This window comes from Epinephelus fuscoguttatus, linkage group LG14 (assembly GCF_011397635.1).
Source record: "Epinephelus fuscoguttatus linkage group LG14, E.fuscoguttatus.final_Chr_v1".
Taxonomy (NCBI): Eukaryota; Metazoa; Chordata; class Actinopteri; order Perciformes; family Serranidae; genus Epinephelus; species Epinephelus fuscoguttatus.
In genome coordinates this window covers 42,716,047-42,739,566 of record NC_064765.1, presented here as the reverse complement: position 1 = coordinate 42,739,566, position 23,520 = coordinate 42,716,047, and the positions used below count along the sequence as shown (strand labels likewise).

Genomic DNA, 23,520 nt, shown 5'->3' with positions numbered 1-23,520 from the left:
TCGGCGGTTTGGTGCGCCGGTCCATCGTGGTGAGTGAGCCGAGCCAGAAGGTGAAGCTTTCGATTTACTGGTCCATCTACATCCCAACCCTCAGCTATGGTCAGGAGCTCTGGGTAGTGACCAAAAGAATGAGATTGCAGATACAAGTAGCAGAAATTAGTTTCCTCCGTGGGGTGGCTGGACTCAGCCTTAGAGGTAGGGTGAGGAGCTCGGACATCTGGAGGGAGCTCAGAGTAGAGCCACTGCTCCTTTACATCGAAAGGGGTCAGTTGAGGTGGTTCGGGCATTTGATCAGGATGCCTCTTGGGCGCCTCCCGCTGGAGGTGTTCTGGGCACGTCCCATTTGTAGGAGGCCAGGGGGCAGACCCAGAACATGCTGGAGAAATTACATATCTCATCTGGCCTGGGAACGCCTTGGGGTCCCCCATGAGGAGCTGGAAAGTGTTGCTAGGGTGAGGGATGTCTGGGGTGCTTTGCTTGGGCTGCTGCCCCCGCGACCCGGCCCTGGATAAGTGAATGAAAATGGATGGAATGGATGGATGGACCACTGGAAAACCACATGCTCATAGTCGTAGTCTAATGCCCATAGCCTATGGCCTGAAGTTGCTGTCATGAAGAGCACATCCTCAGAGAGAATGATTGAAGATCTTCAGCCATTTTGGTCTGCCACTACAACTTCATAGTACTAATTGCCCACAACTGGTGTCTGAAGCATTCAAGACATTCATGGAAGAGAACAACATTCAGCACTTCATGTCTGAGCCATATCACCCAAAGGCAAATGGGCTTACTGAAAGATTTGTACAGACCATGAAGCAAACGCCCACGTCCTACAGTCCCTCAGCAGGCAGAGAAGTTAGTGTGCTTGCAAAACTAACTTTCCAGCAACAAGGAGAACCAAGTTGAGTTAGCATCCCAGCGTCTAGCTCTGCAAGGACCCCAAGCAACTGGCTTCCTTGGATCTGCACCTTCGGAACAAAGGATATAACAAAGACTGCTTCTGGAACCACAGCTCTTTCCAGCCCTCCTCTGCCGGCTAACAAAAGCAGCATGCCTCAAACCAACTTCTTCTTCCCTCCATCCATTCAAGGATTGGTATAGTAACAACTGGGCATAGCTTTATCACAGATGTACAGGCTAAGCAAGACTGTTTATCTTGTTGTATGCGATTTAATGCTGTTTATTGAGTCATGGTTGTGATTGTTTGCAGTTAGGTCATTGGTTAGTATGTTTAGCCAAAGCTAAGTGTTTAATTTGCAAAAGCTGTTCACAGACAGAGTCTTGCATGCATCTAAACACCCTCTGTACTAACCAGACCCTTTGCAACATGAATCGCATTTACATAGACTCATTTACAAATTTGCTTTCAAGAGAGCTACACCCAAAGAGGCAGCATCAAAGTTCCTGCTTCTTTTCCTTTGTCTTTGTCCTGACCACACAGTCAGACAACATCTCCCCCGCTCTGAAGCCAGATTTCATTCAGCCATCTTGTAGTTCTCTGTTGTCAGCCATTTTTTTTTGTAGGCCAAACCGCCCTTTCATTACCACACTCACCTTTGTCTTTCTCTCTCTCTCTTGCACACACACACACAAGCTTGTATTGAGTTAGTTAGTTAGAATCTGTGTGTTTTGTTTTGCCTTGCTTCCTTTATGAATAAATACCTGCTGCCTGTTTATTGTTGCACAAGAGTGAATGAATCGTCAACCTCTGCTACGTCAAGAACTCCAAAATACTTCAGGCTTTACTATTAAATCTGGTTATTGTTATTAATTAAATTATTAATCAAAATTCCAAACTGATAGTTTGGTGAACTTTTGACACTCATATCTTTAATTGGCTATCCTTCAACACTCAGAAGCAGCTTCCTAGTTTATTTTGACACAACAAATTCACAACTCATAAAGCATACTTAGGTTGTGATCCCGAATCTCCAGATTTGTCCAACAAAGGGAACTGCCCCATTTTTCAGGAGTGACTGCTATGAAAATCCAGTAGTAATCTGTTGCCAGTTTGTGAGGCAGTCCTCAGGAAAATAGAGGAAACACAATAAAATGTCTGGGTTGTATTGTGGAGGAATTGTATCAAAAATAAATTCCAACCACTTTTTCTTTGTTCTTTTGATCTCTGGCAATCCAAACAAGGGTAATTTTTGGTGATAATGAAGAAAGCAGTGTCTCCTAGACACGGCGTCTCCTCAACAGCACCTGAACGGTTCAAAATCTGCGGCCTCTGCTCTGCCACTGCTCACAGCAGGTGGGTAGGGGGACAATGTGTGCCATGCTAATTTGTTACACTGTTAGGAAATAACATTGCGGAAGAAAAGGCCGGAAATTCAAACAAGCTGTTTCAGGCAGGTCAGGAACTGTGTGTCTGTGGGGAGACAGAACTGCCTTTAGCCAGAACTTTTTTTTTTTTTTTAACTTAGCAGACCTTAAAGAGGCAGAACAATGCTATATAACACACTAAAGAAGAGGGAAAAGCCCAAAAACCATAATAGGTCTCCTTTAAGGTTCAGCAACTACCGTTTTCAACAAAAAGCATAATTCTGATGAAGGATATGCTGTTTGTTTAAACAAAAATTCTGCACTTTGATAAAAAGTGCGTTTGCTGCACATCCCATCTCTCAGAATGAGTAAATATAAATTTTACGTGTAGATCTGAATCATTAGCATGACTTGCAAGTTAACATGCTCAATCCTAATGCCACCTGTTAAAGCCAGTCAATCTTTTACTTACTTTGTAATTAGGGACCGAGCCAAGGACCCTATTGTTTTTGCTGCGTTTATTATGAGGGACTGAGCCCAAAGGCAGAAGGCGAGGACCTATTGTTTTTGGTATGTTTATTATTAGGGCCCAAGCACTGACCTCGGTGCGAGGACCCTATTTATTTATTTTTTAAATTTTACATATTTCATTAATCCCCAAAAAGGGAAATTCAATTTTTTCACTCTTTTTGTCATTAACAAACCCTTCCCCATAGGGGAGTAGGAAGATGAAAATTGTTAAATTTGTGTCTCTGCCACCAATGGTCTACTCCAAACAGGAAGTCGACCATTTTGATTTAAACTTTTCATTTGGTGATTTTGTGATTTCCACAACTTTGTATTTTAACGAACTCCTCCAACAGATTTTGTCCAATCAACTTCAGATTTGGTACAGATCATTTTGAGACCATGCTGATCAAAAGCTATTAAAAGCCTCCAGCGACCTCATATCCTCATGAAAATTGATAAACAGGTCAAGAATCGCGAGCTCTTGCATCTGATAAGGGCGTCGCCCATGGGGGGGACAAAATGCCTCTATAGCGCCCCCTTGAAATTTTCAAAAACACCTCCTCATAGGGTTTTTTTTTGGAGTTGGAACATGAAAATTGGTACACGTGTATGTTGTCCAGACGCACATGAAAGTCTCTGGCACCAATGGTCTACTCCAAACAGGAAGTCAGCCATTTTGATTTTGACGTGATTTCCACACGTTGTATTTTAACGAACTAATCCTAGGGATTTCATCCAATCGACTTCAAATTTTTTACAGATCATCCAGAGACCATGCTGATCAAAAGTTGTGCTCTGCATGTCTGTAGGTCAAAGGGTGTGGCTGCTATGGCACTGTCATTTTTGATCCATTGCCATGCATATTCAAGCAGCTCTCTCTCCCACATAATTCATCCAAACTGCTTCAAAATTTCTGTACATGATAAGAGCCTCGCCCTCAATGCCTCCATATGCTCAAAGGCAATCTTGCTCATGGCGCCCGCTTGTGGAAAGAGGAAATGCCATCTTTTACACTGACAAACACCAACTTCAAGCTCCTGACCTGATCAACTACATTTTGTGGCCACATGATGATCAAGTTGATGAATCTCCACAGTGACACACGTGTCCTGTCATGTTGCAGGCTGCTGCGGCAGCGGTGGCGACTTTTCATCCTTCGCTATGGAACATCAACTTGGTATAAATCCTTCATGCATTGTCCGATTTTCTCAAAATTTCACGTGTGATGAGGGTCCACCCCTGAATGCACCTGGCCACATCTGGTTACGCAGTATGTCAGCTGCCCTACCAGACAGGAGAGGACACTGGACTTGTTGTATGCAAACGCCAAAGATGCATACAGCTGCTCCCCCCTCCCCCCTCTGGGTAGGTCAGACCACAACCTGGTGCACCTCAACCCCTGCTATGTACCACTAGTCAAGAGCCAGCCTGCGACCATGAGGACAGTGAGGAGATGGTCAGAGGAGGCTTATGAAACACTGGAGGGCTGTTTTGGTCTGACAGACTGGCAGGCACTCTGTGAGCCACATGGGGAGGACATCGACGGGCTCACAGAATGCATCACGAACTACATCAGCTTCTGTGTGGACTCCACTGTCCCAGCCAGGACTGTCCATTGTTACCCAAATAACAAACCGTGGGTAACAAAGGACATCAAAGTCATCCTCAACTCAAAGAAGAGGGCCTTCAGAGCTGGTAACAGGGGGGAGGTGAGAACAATACAGGGGGAGCTGAAGATGACTCTTCTGTTGTCTGTCTTGGTCAACCATCTCCCACTCAGCCCTCCTCCCCCACTCCTCCCTCTCACACCTCAACACCCTCCTGCTTGACCCCCCTCGTCCTCCTCACACCTCCTCCCCCCGTGGCCAGACTGACTGCACTCTCCATCATGAGGACTACACCCCTCCCCCATGTATCGTCACCTCCACAATGTGCTTCACTGCTGACCATGTGAGAAGACAGCTGATGAGACTTCACTCAAATAAGGCTGCAGGCCCTGATGGTGTCAGCCCTAGGGTGCTCAAAGCCTGTGCCCCCCAGCTATGTGGAGTACTTCAGCATGTCTTCAACATGACCCTGAGTCTCCAGAGGGTCCCCTTGCTGTGGAAGACATCCTGCCTCGTTCCTGTGCCAAAGACGTCGCGTCCCAGTGGCTCCAAGGACTACAGACCCGTGGCATTGACCTCCCACATCATGAAGATCCTGGAGAGACTCGTCTTGGAGCAGCTCCGGCCCATGGTCAAGCCACTTTTGGACACCCTCCAGTTCGCCTATCAGCCCCGACTTGGAGTTGAGGACGCCATCATCTACCTGCTCAACCGTGTCTATGCCCATTTGGATAAGCCGACGAGCACTGTGAGGGTCATGTTTTTTGACTTCTCTAGTGCGTTCAACACCATATGTCCAGCTCTACTGGGTGACAAGCTGACAGCAATGCAGGTGGATGCCCCCCTGGTGTCCTGGATTGTAGACTACTTGACTGGCAGACCACAGTATGTGCGCTTGCAACGCTGTGTGTCAGACAGAGTGGTCAGCAATGCCGGGGCCCAGCAGGGGACTGTTCTCTCTCCCTTCCTCTTCACCCTCTACACCACGGACTTCAGCTATTGCACTGAGACCTGCCATCTCCAGAAGTTTTCTGATGACTCTGCTATAGTTGGATGTATCAGCAAGGGTGATGAGGATGAGTACAGGGCTGTTGTGGATAACTTTGTCACATGGTGTGAGCAGAACCATCTGCAGCTCAACATGGCAAAGACAAAGGAACTGGCTGTGGATCTGACGAGGACCAAGACACCGGTGACCCCTGTTTCCATCCAGGTGGTCAGTGTGGACATTGTAGACGACTATAAGTACCTGGGGTACATTGACAATAAACTGGACTGGGCTAAGAACACTAACGCCCTCTACAGGAAGGGCCAGAGCTGTCTCTATTTTCTGAGGCGACTGAGGTCCTTCAATATCTGCCGGACTATGCTCAGAATTTTGAATGAGTCTGTGGTGGCCAGTGCTATCCTCTATGCTGTTGTGTGCTGCGGCAGCAGGCTGAGGGTGGCGGACACCAACAGACTCAACAAATTGATCTGCAAGGCCAGTGACGTTGTGGGAATGGAGTATGACTCTCTGATGGTGGTGTCAGAGAGGAGGATGCTGTCTAAGCCATGAACTATCTTGGACAATGTCTCACACCCACTCCACCATGTGCTGGTCAGGCACAAGAGTACTTTCAGTGGGAGACTCATACCACCTAAATGTACCACTGAGCGCCACAGGAAATCATTCCTGCCTGAGGCCATCAAACTGTACAACTCCTCCCTCTGAGTGGCCCTGAAACTTTTTAACACATACCGCAATAATCTAATGTAACTTGTGCAATAACCCCATTCACCCAGACTGTATATTTTCTGTTTGTGTAAATAATCTTGTTCAGTTTACAATATTACAATATATATATATATATATATATATATATATATATATATATATATATATATATATATATATATATATATACATATATATATATATATATATATATATATATATATATATATATATATATGCCGAAATAGTGTCCCCTACAAATTTTCAAAAACTCCTCCCCATTGGGGTTAGTTTGTCGTAGACAAAGGAAATTTGGTACACACATGTATCATACCAAGACGCACAAAAAAGTCTCTTAACATCATGGTAAAATCCTAACAGGAAGTCGGCCATTTTGTTTTGAATTTTTTCATTACAACGATTTCCACAACTTAAATTTGAACTCCTCCTCCTAGGGATTTCGTCCGATCAACTTCAAAGTTGGTACAGATCATCCTGAGAACATGCTGATCAAAAGTTATTAAAAGCTTTTCTCTATGTCAAGGGGTGTGGCCACTAGGGCGTGACAAATGTTGGCGACTTTTCGTGTTCTTACCATCGAATTTCGAACGGACCTCACGCCGACATTTTTAGTCTCAGCAACTTCAAACGTGCAGAACATGATGATGGCTCCACCCCGAACACCCTGATATGTTAATATCCCACCTTACTCATTGCACCCCCCGGTGGTAACAGGAAGTGACCAGTTTTTACTTTAACATGTACTGATGCCACAAACTTGACCGCATCAACTTCATTCCACTTCTAATGCATGCAGAACAAGTTGGTGAGGCTACCTTATGAATGCTGTGAAGCCACGTCTAATGGTTTCCATGTTGCGGCGTGGTGACTATCGATCCCTCGCCACTAAATATGTTTGGCTTTTTGATGGCTTCAGCGACCTCATATTCTCATGAAAATTGATACACAGGTCAAGAATGGTGAGTTCTTACATCTGATAGGGGCATTGCCTATGGGGGGGACAAAATGCCTCTATAGCGCCCCCTTGAAATTTTCAAAAACCCCTCCCCATAGGGTTTTTTTTTTTGGAATAGGAGCATGAAAATTGGTACACATGTATGTTGTCCAGACGCACTGAAAAGCCTCTTGCACCAATGGTCTACTCCAAACAGGAAGTTGGCCATTTTGATTTTGACTTGTCATTTTGGCGTGATTTCTACATGTTGTATTTTAACGAACTAGTCCTAGGGATTTCATCCAATCGACTTCAAATTCTTTACAGATCATCCAGAGCCCATGCTGATCAAACTTTATTAAAAGCTTTTCTCTATGTCAAGGGGCGTTGCCACTATGGCGCCTCCCTCGCCACCAAATACATTTGGCTTTTTGATGGCTTCAGCGACCTCATATCCTCATGAAAATTGACAAACAGGTCAAGAATGGCGAGCTCGTGCATCTGATAAGGGTGTCGGCCATGAGGGGGACAAAATGCCTCTATAGCGCCCCTTTCAAATTTTCAAAAAACACTCCCCATAGGTTTTTTTTTGGAGTTGGAACATGAAAATTGGTACACACGTGTATGTTGGTCTACTCCAAACAGGAAGTCAGCCATTTTGATTTTGGCGTGATTTCCACATGTTGTATTTTAACAAACTAGTCCTAGGGATTTCATCCAGTTGACTTCAATTTTTTTTACAAATCAACCAGAGACCATGCTGATCAAAAGTTGTGCTCTGCATGTCTGTAGTCAAAGGGTGTGGCTGATATGGTGCTGCCATTTTTGATCCATCGCCATGCATATTCAAGGAGCTCTCTCTCCCACATAATTCATCCAAACTGCTTCAAAATTTCTGTACATGATAAGAGCCCCGCCCTCAATGGCTCCATATGCTTGTAGACAATCTTGCTCATGGTGCCCCCTTGTGGAAAGAGGAAATGCCATCTTTTACACTGACAAACACCAACTTCAAGCTCCTGACCGGATCAACTACATTTTGTGGCCACATGACGATCAACTTGATGAATCTCTACAGTGACACGTGTCCTGTCATGTTGCAGGCTACCACGGCGGCGACTTTTCATCCTTCGCCATGGAACATCAACTTGGTATAAATCCTTCATGCATTGTCCGATTTGCTTGAAATTTCACGTATGTGATGAGGGTCCTCCCCTGAACGCACCTGGCCACATCTGGTTACGCTTGTAGTGCCACCTGGTGGATGAACATAACATTGCGTTTTTTTTGTTCCTGCCAGGTTTTTTCTCCCATCTCGCTTCGCGCCACAGCCCCCATGTGCCTCAGGCCCCCACGGTTGCATGGGGGAGCGAAGGGCCTGATCACAGCTGCTTGGAGCTTAAATTATTATTATTACTCTTTGCCTGACTTCGTGCCTGATTTCGCCCCTTTCCCAAATATCAAAGTGCTTCTAACTTGACACATTCGGGCTACATCCGAAATTCGATATTTTTGGGCGGTTGCACATGGTCGACGCGAAATGCCGAAATAGCGCCCCCTACAAATTTTCAAAAACCCCTCCCCATTGGGGTTTGTTTGTCGTAGGCAAACGAAATTTGGTACGCACATGTATCATACCGAGACGCACAAAAAAGTCTCCTAACGTCATGGTAAAATCCCAACAGGAAGTCGCCATTTTGTTTTGAATTTTTTCGTTACAGGAATTTCCAAAACTTAAATTTGAACGAACTCCTCCTAGGGATTTCGTCCAATCGACTTCAGATTGACTACAGATCATCCTGAGAACATACTGATCAAAAGTTATTAAAAGCTTTTCTCTATGTCAAGGGGTGTGGCCGCCAGGGCGTGACAAATGTTGGCGACTTTTCGTTTTCTTGCCATCGAATTTCGAACGGCTCTCCCGCCCACATACTTGATCTCAGCAGCTTCAGACTTGCTGGAAATGATGATGGTTCCGCCCCAAAATGTTAATATTCCACCTCACTTATTGCGCCCCCTGGTGGTAACAGGAAGTGAATAGTTTTTACTTTAACATGTACTGATGACACAAACTTGACCGCATCAACTTCATTCCATTTCTAATGCATGCAGAACAAGTTGGTGAAGCTACCTTATGAATGCTGTTAAGCTACCTCTAATGGTGTCCATGTGGCTGCATGGTGACTATCGATCCCTCGCCACTAAATACGTTTGGGTTTTTGATGCTTCAACGACCTCATATCCTCATGAAAATTGATACACAGGTCAAGAATGGCAAGCTCTTACATCTGATAGGGGTGTCGCCCATGGAGGGAACAAAATTCCTCTATAGCGCCCCCTTCAAATTTTCAAAAACCCCTCTGCATAGGTTTTTTTTTTTTTTTTTTTTTTTTTTTTTGAGCTGGAACATGAAAATTGGTACACCTGTGTATGTTGTCCAGATGCACATAAAAGTCTCTGGCTCCAAACAGGAAGTCAGCCATTTTGATTTTGACTTGTCATTTTGGCGTGATTTCCACATGTTGTACTTTAACACACTAGTGCTAGGGATTTCATCCAATCGATTTTTTACAGATCATCCAGAGACCATGCTCATCAAAAGTTATTGAAAGTTTTTCTTTATGTCAAGGGGCGTGGCCTCCATGGCACCATCATATTTGTTGACTCGCCATGCATATTGAAGCAGCTCTCTCTCCCACATACTTCATCCAAACTGCTTCAAAATTTCTGTGCATGATAAGAGCCCCGCCCTCAATGCCTCTATATGCTCGTAGGCAATCTTGCTCATGTCGCCCCATTGTGGAAACAGGAAATGCCCTATTATACACTGACATTGTCGGATTTGCTCGAAACTTCACATGTGTGATGAGGGTCCACCCCTGGACACACCTGCACACATTTAGTTCCACTCCCAGTGCCCCTGGTGGATGAACAAAACATTGCATTTTTTTCGCTCCTGCCAGGTTTTTTCTCCTTTCTCACTTTGCGCCACAGCCCCCACGTGCCTCAGGCCCCCGTGGTTGCATGGGGGAGCGAGGGCCTGATCACAGCTGCTTGCAGCTTTAATTAGGGACCTCGCCCGAAGGTTTGGATTTCATGGCGTCTTCCAGGTGACATGTTACAAAACCTCATGACGATTTTTGTGCCACCTAGACACACTAAAATGCCCGCTGTGACCAGTAGGAATCCCGGAGAAAGACCAAACCAAAACTGGCTCGTTCGTCTCATTAAGACCTATAAATAACGTGCCATAACCACTGACCTGAATCCAACAGGAAGTGTGCTATTGCCCTTTCAAAGTAAGATGTCGTTTCTCACAAATTCTCTCTCTCAAAAAATATTTCCTCCTACACCATTTATCCTATTGGTTTCAAACTCGCACACATGACAGACCAAGTCCTGCTAAACAATTCCTCTGAACAACTTTGTCATTACTCGAACAGTTTGAATTTTATGCCGTGTTTAATGTGACATGTCACAAAACCTCCTGACAATTTTTGTGCCACTTAGACACAGGAAAATGGCTGCTCCGGCCTGTATGAATGCTGTAGAAAGATCAAACAAAAACTGGCTTCTTCGTTTCCTCAAGACCTACAAATCACTCATTTACACTACTGACTTAAATCCAACAGAAAATGAGTTAGTGCCTCTGGAAGGTGACATGTCACAAAACCTTTTGACAATTTTTGCAACACCTAAACACACTAAAATGGCTGTTGCGCCCTGTAAGAATGCTGTAGAAACATCAAACCAAAACTGGCTTCTTTGTTTCCTCGAGACCTACAAATCACTCATTGACATCACTGACCTAAATCCAACAGGAAATGAGCTAGTGCCTCTGGATGTTACATGAGCAACAGCTGTGAGCTAGACATTGTAAACTTGCGACTAAGATCACATTTTTGACTCCATGCACATAAAAGCTAATGATGTCTGCGTTCAGAACGAGTTTATCTATCTGGTGATGTCTTCAGATTGACGATCTGACCCACGGTTTGGGAACTGGAAGGACTAGTTCGAGAAATTTTAAACCCATTTTACTCTCACCCTGTCTCTCTGTCAGCTACATGCTGTCATTAATTAGCATAACAAAGGCTGCACTCTGATATACTCAAGCCTGTGTGTGTGTGTGTGTGTGTGTGTGTGTGTGTGTGTGTGTGTGTGGTCACACACACCTGACAGGATAACATTGACCAAATTGACCTGCTCATGTGTCTCATTCCTGCAATTTCCTAAATGAATGCCTGATAGCAAAAACATGTAAATACAAGATCTCCAGGTCAAACTCTTTTGCCTCATTTAGAATTTTAATCAAATCTGTAGCTAAAACTGTGCTGCAGCAGTCAATGATCAAATACATGTAGTCCTGTTCAGTTTTTACACTGAAATTAACTTGTATATATATTTGTGTCTGCCTGCTGTTACTTATATCCTCACAGCATCCACTGGTCACATGATTTCAAATGAATATGGATGTGTTGTTTGATCATCACACATGTCAGTTTCATTAGGTCACATGGCTTATGTCTACAAGTTTCAAAATATAAGCTCACACCACCTTCATAAGAAGCCTTTACTTTTTAACCCTTCAGGGCCCCTTGTAAAAAAATCACACCTGTCCCCTTCGCTCAGCTGTGAGCTAGACATCTTAAACTTGCGACTAAGATCGCATTTTTGACTCCACAAACATGAAACCTATATGTCTGCGTTTGGGAAGAGTGTATCTCTCTTATGGTATGTTCAGACTGACAATCAGACCCACGGTTTGGGAATAGGAAGGACTAGTTGAAGAAATTTTAAACCCATATTAAATAGCCTTTGCTGATCTGCTCTCTCATGAGCTCTCTGTGTGCCCGTCAGGTACAGGCAAGTCATTAATTGCTATGACAACAGCTGCAGGCACAGACACACACACACAGCCCTCTGTGTGTGCGTGTCTCAAAATCTTTAAAGGACAGATTGCAGCAACAGAATCTCCATTTGAAACAGAATCTACACATTATATGTCAATGTTTTTCATCTCCCACATACTACTACAGCCTTTATTACTGATAATACTGCTGCTACTTATGTGAATATGACTGTTAAATATACAGTACAGGCTAAAAGTTTGGACACACCTTCTCATTCAATGCGTTTTCTTTATTTTCATGACTATTTACATTGTAGATTCTCACTGAAGGCATCAAAACTATGAATGAACACGTGGAGTTATGTACTTAACAAAAAAAGGTGAAATTACTGAAAACATGTTTTATATTCTAGTTTCTTCAAAATAGCCACCCTTTGCTCTGATTACTGCTTTGCACACTCTTGGCATTCTCTCGATGAGCTTCAAGAGATAGTCACCTGAAATGGTTTCCACTTCACAGGTGTGCCTTATCAGGGTTAATTAGTGAAATTTCTTGCTTTATCAATGGGGTTGGGACCATCAGTTGTGTTGTGCAGAAGTCAGGTTAATACACAGCCGACAGCACTATTGGACAACTGTTAAAATTCATATTATGGCAAGAACCAATCAGCTAACTAAAGAAAAACGAGTGGCCATCATTACTTTAAATAATGAAGGTCAGTCAGTCCGGAAAATTGCAAAAACTTTAAATGTGTCCCCAAGTGGAGTCGCAAAAACCATCAAGTGCTACAACGAAACTGGCACACATGAGGACCGACCCAGGAAAGGAAGACCAAGAGTCACCTCTGCTTCTGAGGATAGGTTCATCCGAGTCACCAGCCTCAGAAACCGCAAGTTAACAGCAGCTCAGATCAGAGACCAGATGAATGCCACACAGAGTTCTAGCAGCAGACCCATCTCTAGAACAACTGTTAAGAGGAGACTGCGCGAATCAGGCCTTCATGGTCAAATAGCTGCTAGGAAACCACTGCTAAGGAGAGGCAACAAGCAGAAGAGATTTGTTTGGGCCAAGAAACACAAGGAATGGACATTAGACCAGTGGAAATCTGTGCTTTGGTCTGATGAGTCCAAATTTGAGATCTTTGGTTCCAACCGCCGTGTCTTTGTGAGACGCAGAAAGGTGAACGGATGGATTCCACATGCCTGGTTCCCACTGTGAAGCATGGAGGAGGAGGTGTGATGGTGTGGGGTGTTTTGCTGGTGACACTGTTGGGGATTTATTCAAAATTGAAGGCACACTGAACCAGCATGGCTACCACAGCATCCTGCAGCGACATGCCATCCTATCCGGTTTATGCGTTTAGTTGGACGATCATTTATTTTTCAACAGGACAATGACCCCAAACACACCTCCAGGCTGTGTAAGGGCTATTTGACCAAGAAGGAGAGTGATGGAGTGCTGCGGCAGATGACCTGGCCTCCACAGTCACCGGACCTGAACCCAACCGAGATGGTTTGGGGTGAGCTGGACCGCAGAGTGAAGGCAAAGGGGCCAACAAGTGCTAAACACCTCTGGGAACTCCTTCAAGACTGTTGGAAAACCATTTCAGGTGACTACCTCTTGAAGCTCATGGAGAGAATGCCAAGAGTGTGCAAAGCAGTAATCAGAGCAAAGGGTGGCTATTTTGAAGAAACTAGAATATAAAACATGTTTTCAGTAATTTCACCTTTTTTTGTTAAGTACATAACTCCACATGTGTTCATTCATAGTTTTGATGCCTTCAGTGAGAATCTACAATGTAAATAGTCATGAAAATAAAGAAAACGCATTGAATGAGAAGGTGTGTCCAAACTTTTGGCCTGTACTGTATATTGTAATGTACTGTAATATAAAGTCCCTCTATTGCCAAAAATGACCTTGCGTACCCTTGACATTGCTTGTTTTCTCGACATTTTGTCTCTTACCAATAATAATATCTGCTTGAGCTGGAGGTCGAAACGGCCACGAGTGTGAGGTCCAACCCAACACTGCTCGCAGCTTGAATTTTTAATTTCTTTTTTCTAGCGCAATTGGACAATAGCTTTATTTCTGGTGATGACAATGAAAGATCTGGTTTATAAAATGGTAGGTTCACATCTGCAGAAAGAAATAAGCAGGGACTTGAAAAATAATTTCTGCATTGTGCTTAAATATTTATTTAAACTGCATGTATCATATGCCATATCAGTGTGCATATTTTGAATAATCACTTGTTTACCGTTGATTTCTATGTCAGTCATTCATTTTTTTTTCTCCAAATCTTTAATTGTTAAAGATATAAGTGGGCTGGCTGTGGCTCAGGAAATAAAGCAGGTCTTCACTAATTGGAAGACCAGTGGTTCGATCCCCAGCTCCTCCAGTCCACATGCCAAAGTATCCTTGGGCAAGATACTGAACCCCAAATTGCTCCCAATGGCTGTTCCATGTGACATTAAATGTAGAACCCCTTTGAGTGGTCAGAAGACGGAAGGTGGCTTTGACCACTTTGACCAAGTTCAGGAGATGTGCCACAGACAGGATGTTATATACTTTGTTGGTATACTACATATTTTAGTCACTTCACAATGTAGTCTTATAAACTAGGTTCGGGAACAAAGACCACACCTCAAACACATCACATTTCCGCCCAATAGTATTTAAGAACACCTCTTTCTCTTTGACACATTTCTCACAACAACCAAGTGTGCGCTTCATGTTTAACCACAGGCTTGCCTCAATCTAAAAGTAAGACAAACGCTAGTTTTCATTGTTTCAAATATATAAATCGACAAAATCCACCCAAAAGCGATTATCCTCGAGTCATGTTATTCCCGCAGCAGTCAAGCTACAAACAGACTTCCAGGCAGAGCCACAAGCATTCCATGGCTTCCATACCTCGGCCTTGCCAGCTCCCCATTTCCATCTGCCAAACAAACTCTCTCCAACTCCGGATCGATCCTCTCCTCCATCCACGAGGGCCAAGAATTGCGGTCACCATTGGCACAGCCGCACGTGCACGTTCTCCACCGGCCTCCTTCACGCAACAGCATTCTCCACATCACAATCCAAACAACATCAGAGACCAAATGGTGGACTGTCTCCAGCGTGTCCCGGAAGGAAAAAGAATTCCCTGCAACTGTGGTCATAAGCCAGGTTCCAACTCTGTGCTGCTCCATTGAAAACCATGCCTACATAACTGCCGGCATCTAAGGATCCTCGCCCGACACATCCATGCTCGGATTGCCGCCTGTGACGTCACAGAGAGTCCACCTTCTCAAGGGCAGCGGCCAGTACCATAAGCTCCCACTAGCAGGGAGCCAGGTTGTATGGTTTCAAGTTTTAAGTTTCTCAGTGTCACATGCAGTTAGAGGAAATAATTGTTGTTTGCTTGTTTGGCAAACAGTAATCTCAAATCTCAGGTTCCTTCTACCAATGCTCTTTTAATATGTATTAAGGGAAATCTCGCAAGTAGTCATTGCTCATTTAATTCGTACAAAAGGAAACCACACAAGTAAAAAAAACTAACAAACAAACAATAACCCTACGTGTTTGTCCTCTCTCAGGTCATTCCATCATTCTTGTCACCTCTGCATTTTAAGGCTTCATCACATCGTCACAGCTGTCTAGTCAGTTCCACAACCTGTAAACCTTCCATCAGCTTCACAGAAAACTATCCGTAACGATCTTGTCCAAAACACAGCCCATCTTACTAGCCAGCGTCAGCTCCTCTTTTTCTCTCTAGATGTCACATTCATTTGCAGTTTTACCACTCATTGTATCCATAATATGATAATAATTATAATAATGATGATAATAAAAAAGAAAATTTCCTTCTCTACCCACAACTACCAGATTTTCCTTATTCTAGCCACTGGCAGTTGCAAACCACTACATACATTCTCACGTTAACCAGCACTTGCAAAAGGTTTCTGCTTTTACAGCAAATGCTTGACACCGACTTAAGACCTTCTTAGCCCTGCATCCATTCTCTTCAGGCTACTTATTCCCCCAGTCAACCCCTCTATGGCATCTACGGACCGTGTTTCGAATTCGCCCCAATGCATTTTTGACCCTCCACTTCGTCGCAGTTTTTCCAATGCAACTTCATACTTTTGACTCTCTCTCGTTATCACTCCCGAGAGGTAAATCAATGCAGCCCCTGTGGCTGGACACTTCCTGCAGTGCTCCAAATTCACCCTAATGCATCTACCTTCCACTTCGTCCCAGTTTTTCTAATGCACCTTCATACTTCCGACTCTCTCTCTCTGTTCTCACTCCTGAGAAGTAAGTTGACTTAAATCTGGGTGCAGGACCACGCCTCACTATTTAAACCTTGTTTTTCTCCTCACACATATTGTTTCCATTTCCTTTCTCTTAAAGCAACACTTACCTGTCTGGAAATTTTACACTTTTCTTTGTTTAGGTTAAAATGCTATTAATAAGCTGATGGCACACTAAAATGTAAGTGAATTCCACCAGAAATAAAAACTCATAATTATACCATTCTCATATGGTTCTAAGAAATCAATCATTGCATTCGGACCGATTGACTCTGACTGACGTAACTGCTCGTGTAACCCCCCATCAAACCAGCTGTTCCCAGCGTCCTTCTGGCGAACGTCAGCTCACTGAACACGAAAATGGATTACACCCAACTGTGGAACTCCACTCACTGAGGAGTGAGGGACTGCTGCGTCCTTGTGTTCATTGAGATATGGATGAAGTAACATATCAGACTCCGGTGTTGAGCTAACGGGGCTAACGCTACATAGAGCAGACAGGGAGGCTGCATCATCTGGTAAGCTCCAGCAATATACACAAACAATTCATGGTGCTGTGATGTGAAGAGGATCTCCCAGTTCTGCTCTCAGGATGTGGAGTTTTTGACTGTAAAATGTCAACCCTTTCATCTTACTATTGCACTATATGTTCTTTCTTATATGTTGCACAAATTGTTTTTAAATGTTTTGTTTCTTTTTGCTTAGGGTATGCGAAATGTCATTTCATTTTGTGCTGCGCATAAAAATGACATAAAGAAGTTCAGTTCATAACGTTATATATGACAACACAGCATCCAGTTGCTAATGGCTAATGTTAGCCTACTGTAGCATAGCCTCTGAAACATTAACGTTATCTTTCTTGTGCATTTCCACTTACTAGTAATGTTAACGCTACTATCTAACGTTAGCACTGTAACTGTAGTTTTAAAACTCTGGGGTTGCATTCGACTATCTTGGTTCATCTTCAGTGTATCTAACGTTACCTTGCCAACGCCTATGTCCATCATAGACGTAATGAGGACGTAATGGAGGAGTAGGTCTTTGGAGGGAGATGGGAGTTGTGGATGTTCAAATTTAAGACGGTAAGAGTTGCTTTAATCAGAATTTTCATTGCTTTTCAACATAAAAATCATTAACTTTCAATTCATGAAGGCCCTCGTTTCCGTTATCTTCACCCACCTTCATTTTCCCTCCGACTCATCCTTCCCTTCAATCCCCTCTCTCCCTCGGCATTGTCGTCATCCACTCCCCTTGACCCCATCTCAATCCAGGCATCCCTGCCAACCAAGCAAATTCTGTCGAGTGTTTCCATATTAGGTACGACTGATTCATGCTGTCCCCAAATACGATAATATGATTGCCCAGCAGTCCATTTCCATGTTTTTGGCGTAGCTGATTTTAACACTTGGCACATTCTGTGCTGAAACCATATTGCATACCATGAACTCCTGAGACTAACCTTTCAAGCGGACTTGAACAGGGGTCAGTGTTATGTTCCCTGATGCGGCATTAATTCTTCACACTTATCCAAGAACTAGACTGAGGTTAAGCATGCAAAGATCTGGGCCAATGGCCCCGACGCGAAAGCCCCCTTAACCTTTTCAAATTTCCTTCCTGCCCAACTTCTTCACTGCTAAGACTCATTAACTACTTCATCTCTATCATCACCTAAGATTGACTGACCATGCAAGATGGAGCTAAAACCGGAGCACCAGTCCCAAAATTTTCCTGGACAACATCCCCTTTCATGATGATCACACTAAGCCAGGAGTCACCCAACCGTACACAAACTCAGCCATCCCCACCAACCTGTCTTCTTTAGTAAACAGCACACATCCAAACAGTGCTATGATCCAATAACATTGGAAACTCCCATGCACTCTTGAAGCTCTCTTGGGGACTCTATCCGAAGCCGAGCTCATGAGGAAACAACTCCCCCACTCAGTTTCACTCCCGGGATCCCTCCTGCATTCCTACCTTTGACCCAAAACATTCATCATCGCACTCGTCGACTACCCAGGAACCCAGCCTTCATCCCTCAACCCTTGGTCTTCCATCCCTTCATGCCTCAACCCTCATCCCTTCATTCTTCACACTACATCCCTTCATCCTTACCCAGCATTTGAAATCGTTATCTTATTGGTGTGGTCTTTGTTAGTGAAGCTCAGAAAAAGCATAGGGTAACTTTTTAAATTTTTTTTGTATTTTACTCTCTCAATATCATACTGCTTATGCTTACTAGTGTGATGAATAGTGTTGTACCTGTTGGGAAGTGTTCATTGATCGACCAGTTATCCACCTGCAGCGTAGCATTGCCGCCATTCCTGGTGAAGCGAACAACATGATACTTCCCATCATTCACTGCGGTACTGCTTTCCTGCACACTGATATCCACTGTGCCAATGTTGAATGTCACACCAATTTTGCCTTGTTGCTGAAATGAGAAATTACAATTATGTATATCATTCAGACTTATACTTGAACTTGTCAGCCAAACACACTCAATTTTTGTATTCGCCTCCCCTGGTTAAAGAGCTGCCAGTGCACTTGAACACATGCAATTCATTTCTTAATTTTTATGTAATAATACTGTTATAGTTCCTCCTTAAGTTTTCTTTTTTTATATATATTCTATATAATTTGTAATGATGTTTATATGCACAGTCATGTTCCATGTAACTAGCTCTTAATGCTATATCGTAGGCAATTGGACTTGCTTGAGTTACTCGAAGACATTTCACCTCTCATCCAGGAGACTTCTTATTCAGAAAAATACAGTTGTGCTCGTAAGTTTACATTCCCTGGCAGAATTTGTAAGATGTGTATCATTCTGTAAACAAAACATGAGTGATCAGGCAAAACACATTCCTTCTATATTTAATGGGCTTCAGAATAAACTATAAAGCATCACATCATTTTACAATCTGTAAATAAAACATAGCAATAAAGAAAATGCTGACACGATCTCCATTTGAAAGTTTACATAGCCTCAATTCTCAATACTGTGTGTTGTTCCCTTAAGCATCAATGACAGCTTGCAGTCTTTTGTGATACTTGTGGATGGGGGCCTTTATTTTCTCTGGTGGTAAAGCTGCCCATTCATCTTGGCAAAAAGCCTCCAGGTCTTGTAAATTCTTGGGTTGTCTTGCATGAACTGCACATTTAAGATCTTCCCAAAGTGGCTCATGACACTGAGGTCAGGAGATGACTGTGATTGCCATTTCTGAACCCTTACTTTTCTCTGCTGTAGCCACTGAAGGGCCAACTTGGCATTGTGTTTTGGATAATTGTCATGTTGGAATGTCCGAGTGCATCCCATGCGCAACTTCTGGGCTGATGAATGCAAATTGTCCTCCAGTATTTTCTGAAAACTTGTTGCATTCATCCTGCCATTAATTTTGGCTAAATTCCCTGCGTGCCGTTGTAGCTCAAACATATCCAAAACATCGGAGATCCACCTCCATGCTTCACAGTCGGGATGGTGTACCTTTTGTCATAGGCCTTGTTGACTCCTCTCCAAATGTAGTGTTTTTGGATGTGACCAGAAAGTTAAATTTTAGTGTCATCACTCCAAATTACTTTGTTGTGGATTTTTGAGGCTTGTCCGGGTGCTGTTTTGCATATTGTAAGTGGGCTGTTTTGTGGCATTGACGCTGTAACAGCCTTCTTCTGGAAACTTCACTGTACCTTCTTATTGTGCATGATTCAACAGCCATACCACTTTTTTGCAGAGGCCTGTATCTCAGATTAAGTTGCTTGTGGGTTTTTCTTTGCATCCTGAAAAAGTTTCTCTTGAAGTTGTGACTGAAATCTTTGTTGTCCTACCTGACCATTTCTTAGTATCACCAGAACCCCTAAGTTTCCAGTTCTTTATCAGAGTTTGAACACTGCTTATTGGCATTACAGTCTTTGGATATCCTTATATATTCTTTTCCTGATTTGTAAAGTTCAACAACTTTTTCCTCACAGGTCTTTTGACAGTTCTTTTTCTTTCCCCAGGGCTCAGTATCCAACAAAGTCAGTGCAGCCCTGGATGAAATGTATAGGGGTCTCTCAAGAGCTCTCAAGAAACTCTTGACTGTGTACACAGACACTAGTTACAATCAAACTGGTCATCAACTTGTGTTTGTACTAGGGGTGGGCAACATTGTCCTAATACATATATATATATATATAGAGAGAGAGAGAGAGAGAGAGAGAGAGATGTATTATTCATTGGTATTCATCAATTGTAACTCAGAGTGCGATTCATATTCTGTATACAATATTAATAGTACAACAAAATAAAATCTACCACAAATTTCACATTTAAACTGCTTCCAAATACAAAAAAATGTACATTGTATAATTTGTTGAGAACAAAATGACATAACAACGTTAAATGGTAACCAAAGGCATCAACCCACTGAGGGCTGAATTCCAAATTACACCAAGAATAAAAAATTGAATCACAGGCTGTTCCAACTTGCATGAATGAACAACTCATAATGCGATTCATTAATGTGTATGGCCCCTGCATGCCTGTATGTACTCCCCAAAACGTCTAAGCATGCTCCTGTTGAGTCAGCGGATGGTGTCCTGGGGGATCTCCTCCCAGACCTGAAACAGGGCAACACTGAGCTCCTGGACAGTCTGTTTTTCTGTTTGGTGGTGTTGGATGCACCAGTAAATAACATCCCATAGGTGCTTAATTGGATTTAGGTTAGGGGAACAAGAGGGCCAGCCGATGACATCAATGCCTTCATCATCCAGGAAGTGCCTATACACTCTAGCTACATGAGACATTGTGCATTGTCCTGCACCAGGAGGAACCCGGGCCCACTGCACCAGTGTAAGCTCAGTCAAGGTACCATTGGCTATGGCATGGAGGTCTGTGCGACCCTTCAAGGATATGCCTCCCCAGACCATCACTGACCCACCACCAAACTGGTCATGCTGGATGATGTAACAGGCAGCATAATGTTCACCACGGTGTCTCCAGACTCTTTCTCACCTGTCACAGGTAGTCAGTATAATCTCATCTGTGAAGACAACAAGGCGCCAGTGGCCTGCCAATTCTGGGGTTCTCTGGCGAATGCCAATTGAGCTGCACAGTGCTGGGCTGTGAGCATAGTTCCCACCAGAGGATGTTGGGCCCTCATTCCACCCTTATCGAGTCTTACAGTTTGGTCACAAACATGCACATAAGTAGCCTGCTGGAGGTCATTTTGTAGGGCTCTGGCAGTGCTCCTCCTGTTCTTCCTCACACAAAGGAGTGGATACAGGTCCTCCTGCTGGGTTGATGCCCTACTACAGCCCTGTCAAGCTCTCCTTGTGTAAGGTCCTGTCTCCTGGTATCTCCTCCATGCTCTTGAGACTGTGCTGGGAGACACAGCAAACCTTCTTGCAACCGCACATATGGATGTGCCATCCTGGAGGACCTGGACTACCTTTGCAATCTGATTGGGTTGCAGGTACTGCCTCATGCTAGCAGTAGTGACAAGGACAGTAACAGAATACAAAATTAGAGAAGAATCAGTCAGGAAGGATAAGTAGAGAGCAACTGTCTGTGGCTACCACATGCAAAACCACTCCCTGTTTTGGAGGTTGTCTTGCTTTAGCCTCTCCATTGCACCTGTTGTCACTTTCATTTGCACCAAAGCAGGTGAAATAGATCCACAATCACCCATGCTTCCCAAATGGGCAAATTGATCTCCCTGATGTTTAACTTGTCTGGTGTTATTAAGTGTTCCCTTAATTTTATGAGCAGTGTGTTATTGAACCCAGTCTCATTCCAAAGTCATCAAAATCAAAATGGGTCTTAAAAACGACTCGATTACATGAGGTCAGTTCACAGCCTTTACCATGTATTTTATTGTAAATACAGCTTACAACTTCACACACCGCAACGAGACAGCCCCCCAAACATTCTTATACTTCTTCTTAGATAGACATCCTACCTAACTTTCTGTGTGTGTGTGTGTGTGTGTGTGTGTGTGTGTGTGTGTGTGCGTGTGTGTGTGTGTATTGTTTTGGAACATTCTGCCCACATTGAAGGTTGTTCAGTCTAAGTACATATTCTGCTTCTGATCTGACCTTAAAGCCTCATTGTGTAAAAATGGTGAATAACAGTGACATCAGCGGTCAGATTCTAGATTGCAGCTCTCACTCGCACTCACTCACTCACCCCTCCCGTCGGGTAAGTGACAGTGGCATCGTAGGAGAAAAAGCCTTGCGCAGACAGCAGAGTTTTTCGAGTTTTTCAGGAGTATCTAGCGACGAGGTGAATATTTATTTAGGAATCTAAACCATGTTACGATTAAGCAATATCACACAAGAGGGAGTGATGTTGTACTGTGATATCGTCACGGCTGTGATTCGGTCGTACAACATCACGAGCTCGAGTGTGATATTGCTTTTATACAACAGTTCAACAGTTAAATAAGCAAGGCTGATTAAGAAATGTTGAAAAATGAGGACAAAATAGATAATTTAAGCATTTTATTTGTCTTCCGCCAACAAAAATAGTTCCCTCAGGACTCCGCTGTCACCGTTGCTATGTAACACAGACATGGTGCGCCAGGCACTTACTCTTTATACACATTTATCTGCACATTTCCATTAATTGTGCAGCCGGTGAAATAAGGACTGTCGCTTCACAGGCACAGCCGACTCTGCCTTCTGATCTGACAGTATGTTGCTTTTCTCCAAGTCATTGAGCTCCACTGATGAAACACTGACAAACCTGGATGTGTGCTCAGATGGATTCAGCTTCTCCTCTCCCTCATCTTCCTCTGATGACCATTCATAGTTCAATTCAAAACTTATTTTAGGAAATAAATCCATATTTTTGGCTGTTTGACAGTGGATGAATTAATTAGCCTACAGCACAGCTGCTGACCTAACTAACACTAACCGTCAGTTTTGATTTAATTGTTGATTGCAATCAGCTGTGAGGCGGAGTGATACATACAGAGTGAAATAACCGTGATGTTGTACTCCAATATCATCACGGTTTTACTGTCTCTCGACCAATCAGATTGCAGGGCCGGAACTAACTGCTGTATAATATGTTATAGCTTACCAGTGAAATATAGGTTATCTGAGAGATATACAGTACAGGCCAAAAGTTTGGACACACCTTCTCATTCAATGCGTTTTCTTTATTTTCATGACTATTTACATTGTAGATTCTCACTGAAGGCACCAAAACTATGAATGAACACATGTGGAGTTATGTACTTAACAAAAAAAGGTGAAATAACTGAAAACATGTTTTATATTCTAGTTTCTTCAAAATAGCCACCCTTTGCTCTGATTACTGCTTTGCACACTC

The 23,520-nt window shown here is 43.4% G+C and overlaps 1 protein-coding gene across 11 annotated transcripts in view; it reads right to left on the bottom strand.

Moving 5' to 3' along the window:
* The window catches only part of nrxn3a (neurexin 3a), a 735,897-nt gene that overhangs the window by 119,521 nt on the left and 592,856 nt on the right, over window positions 1–23,520 (bottom strand). For all 11 annotated transcript variants that reach the window (XR_007450902.1, XR_007450903.1, XM_049596227.1 and 8 more), the window contains one exon: window positions 18,468–18,639. Coding sequence is in view for 9 of the 11 variants with exons in the window: in XM_049596227.1 (XP_049452184.1) it covers window positions 18,468–18,639 (172 nt within the window). In the remaining 2 variants the exon portion in view is untranslated. The remainder of the gene's footprint in view (window positions 1–18,467; window positions 18,640–23,520) is intronic.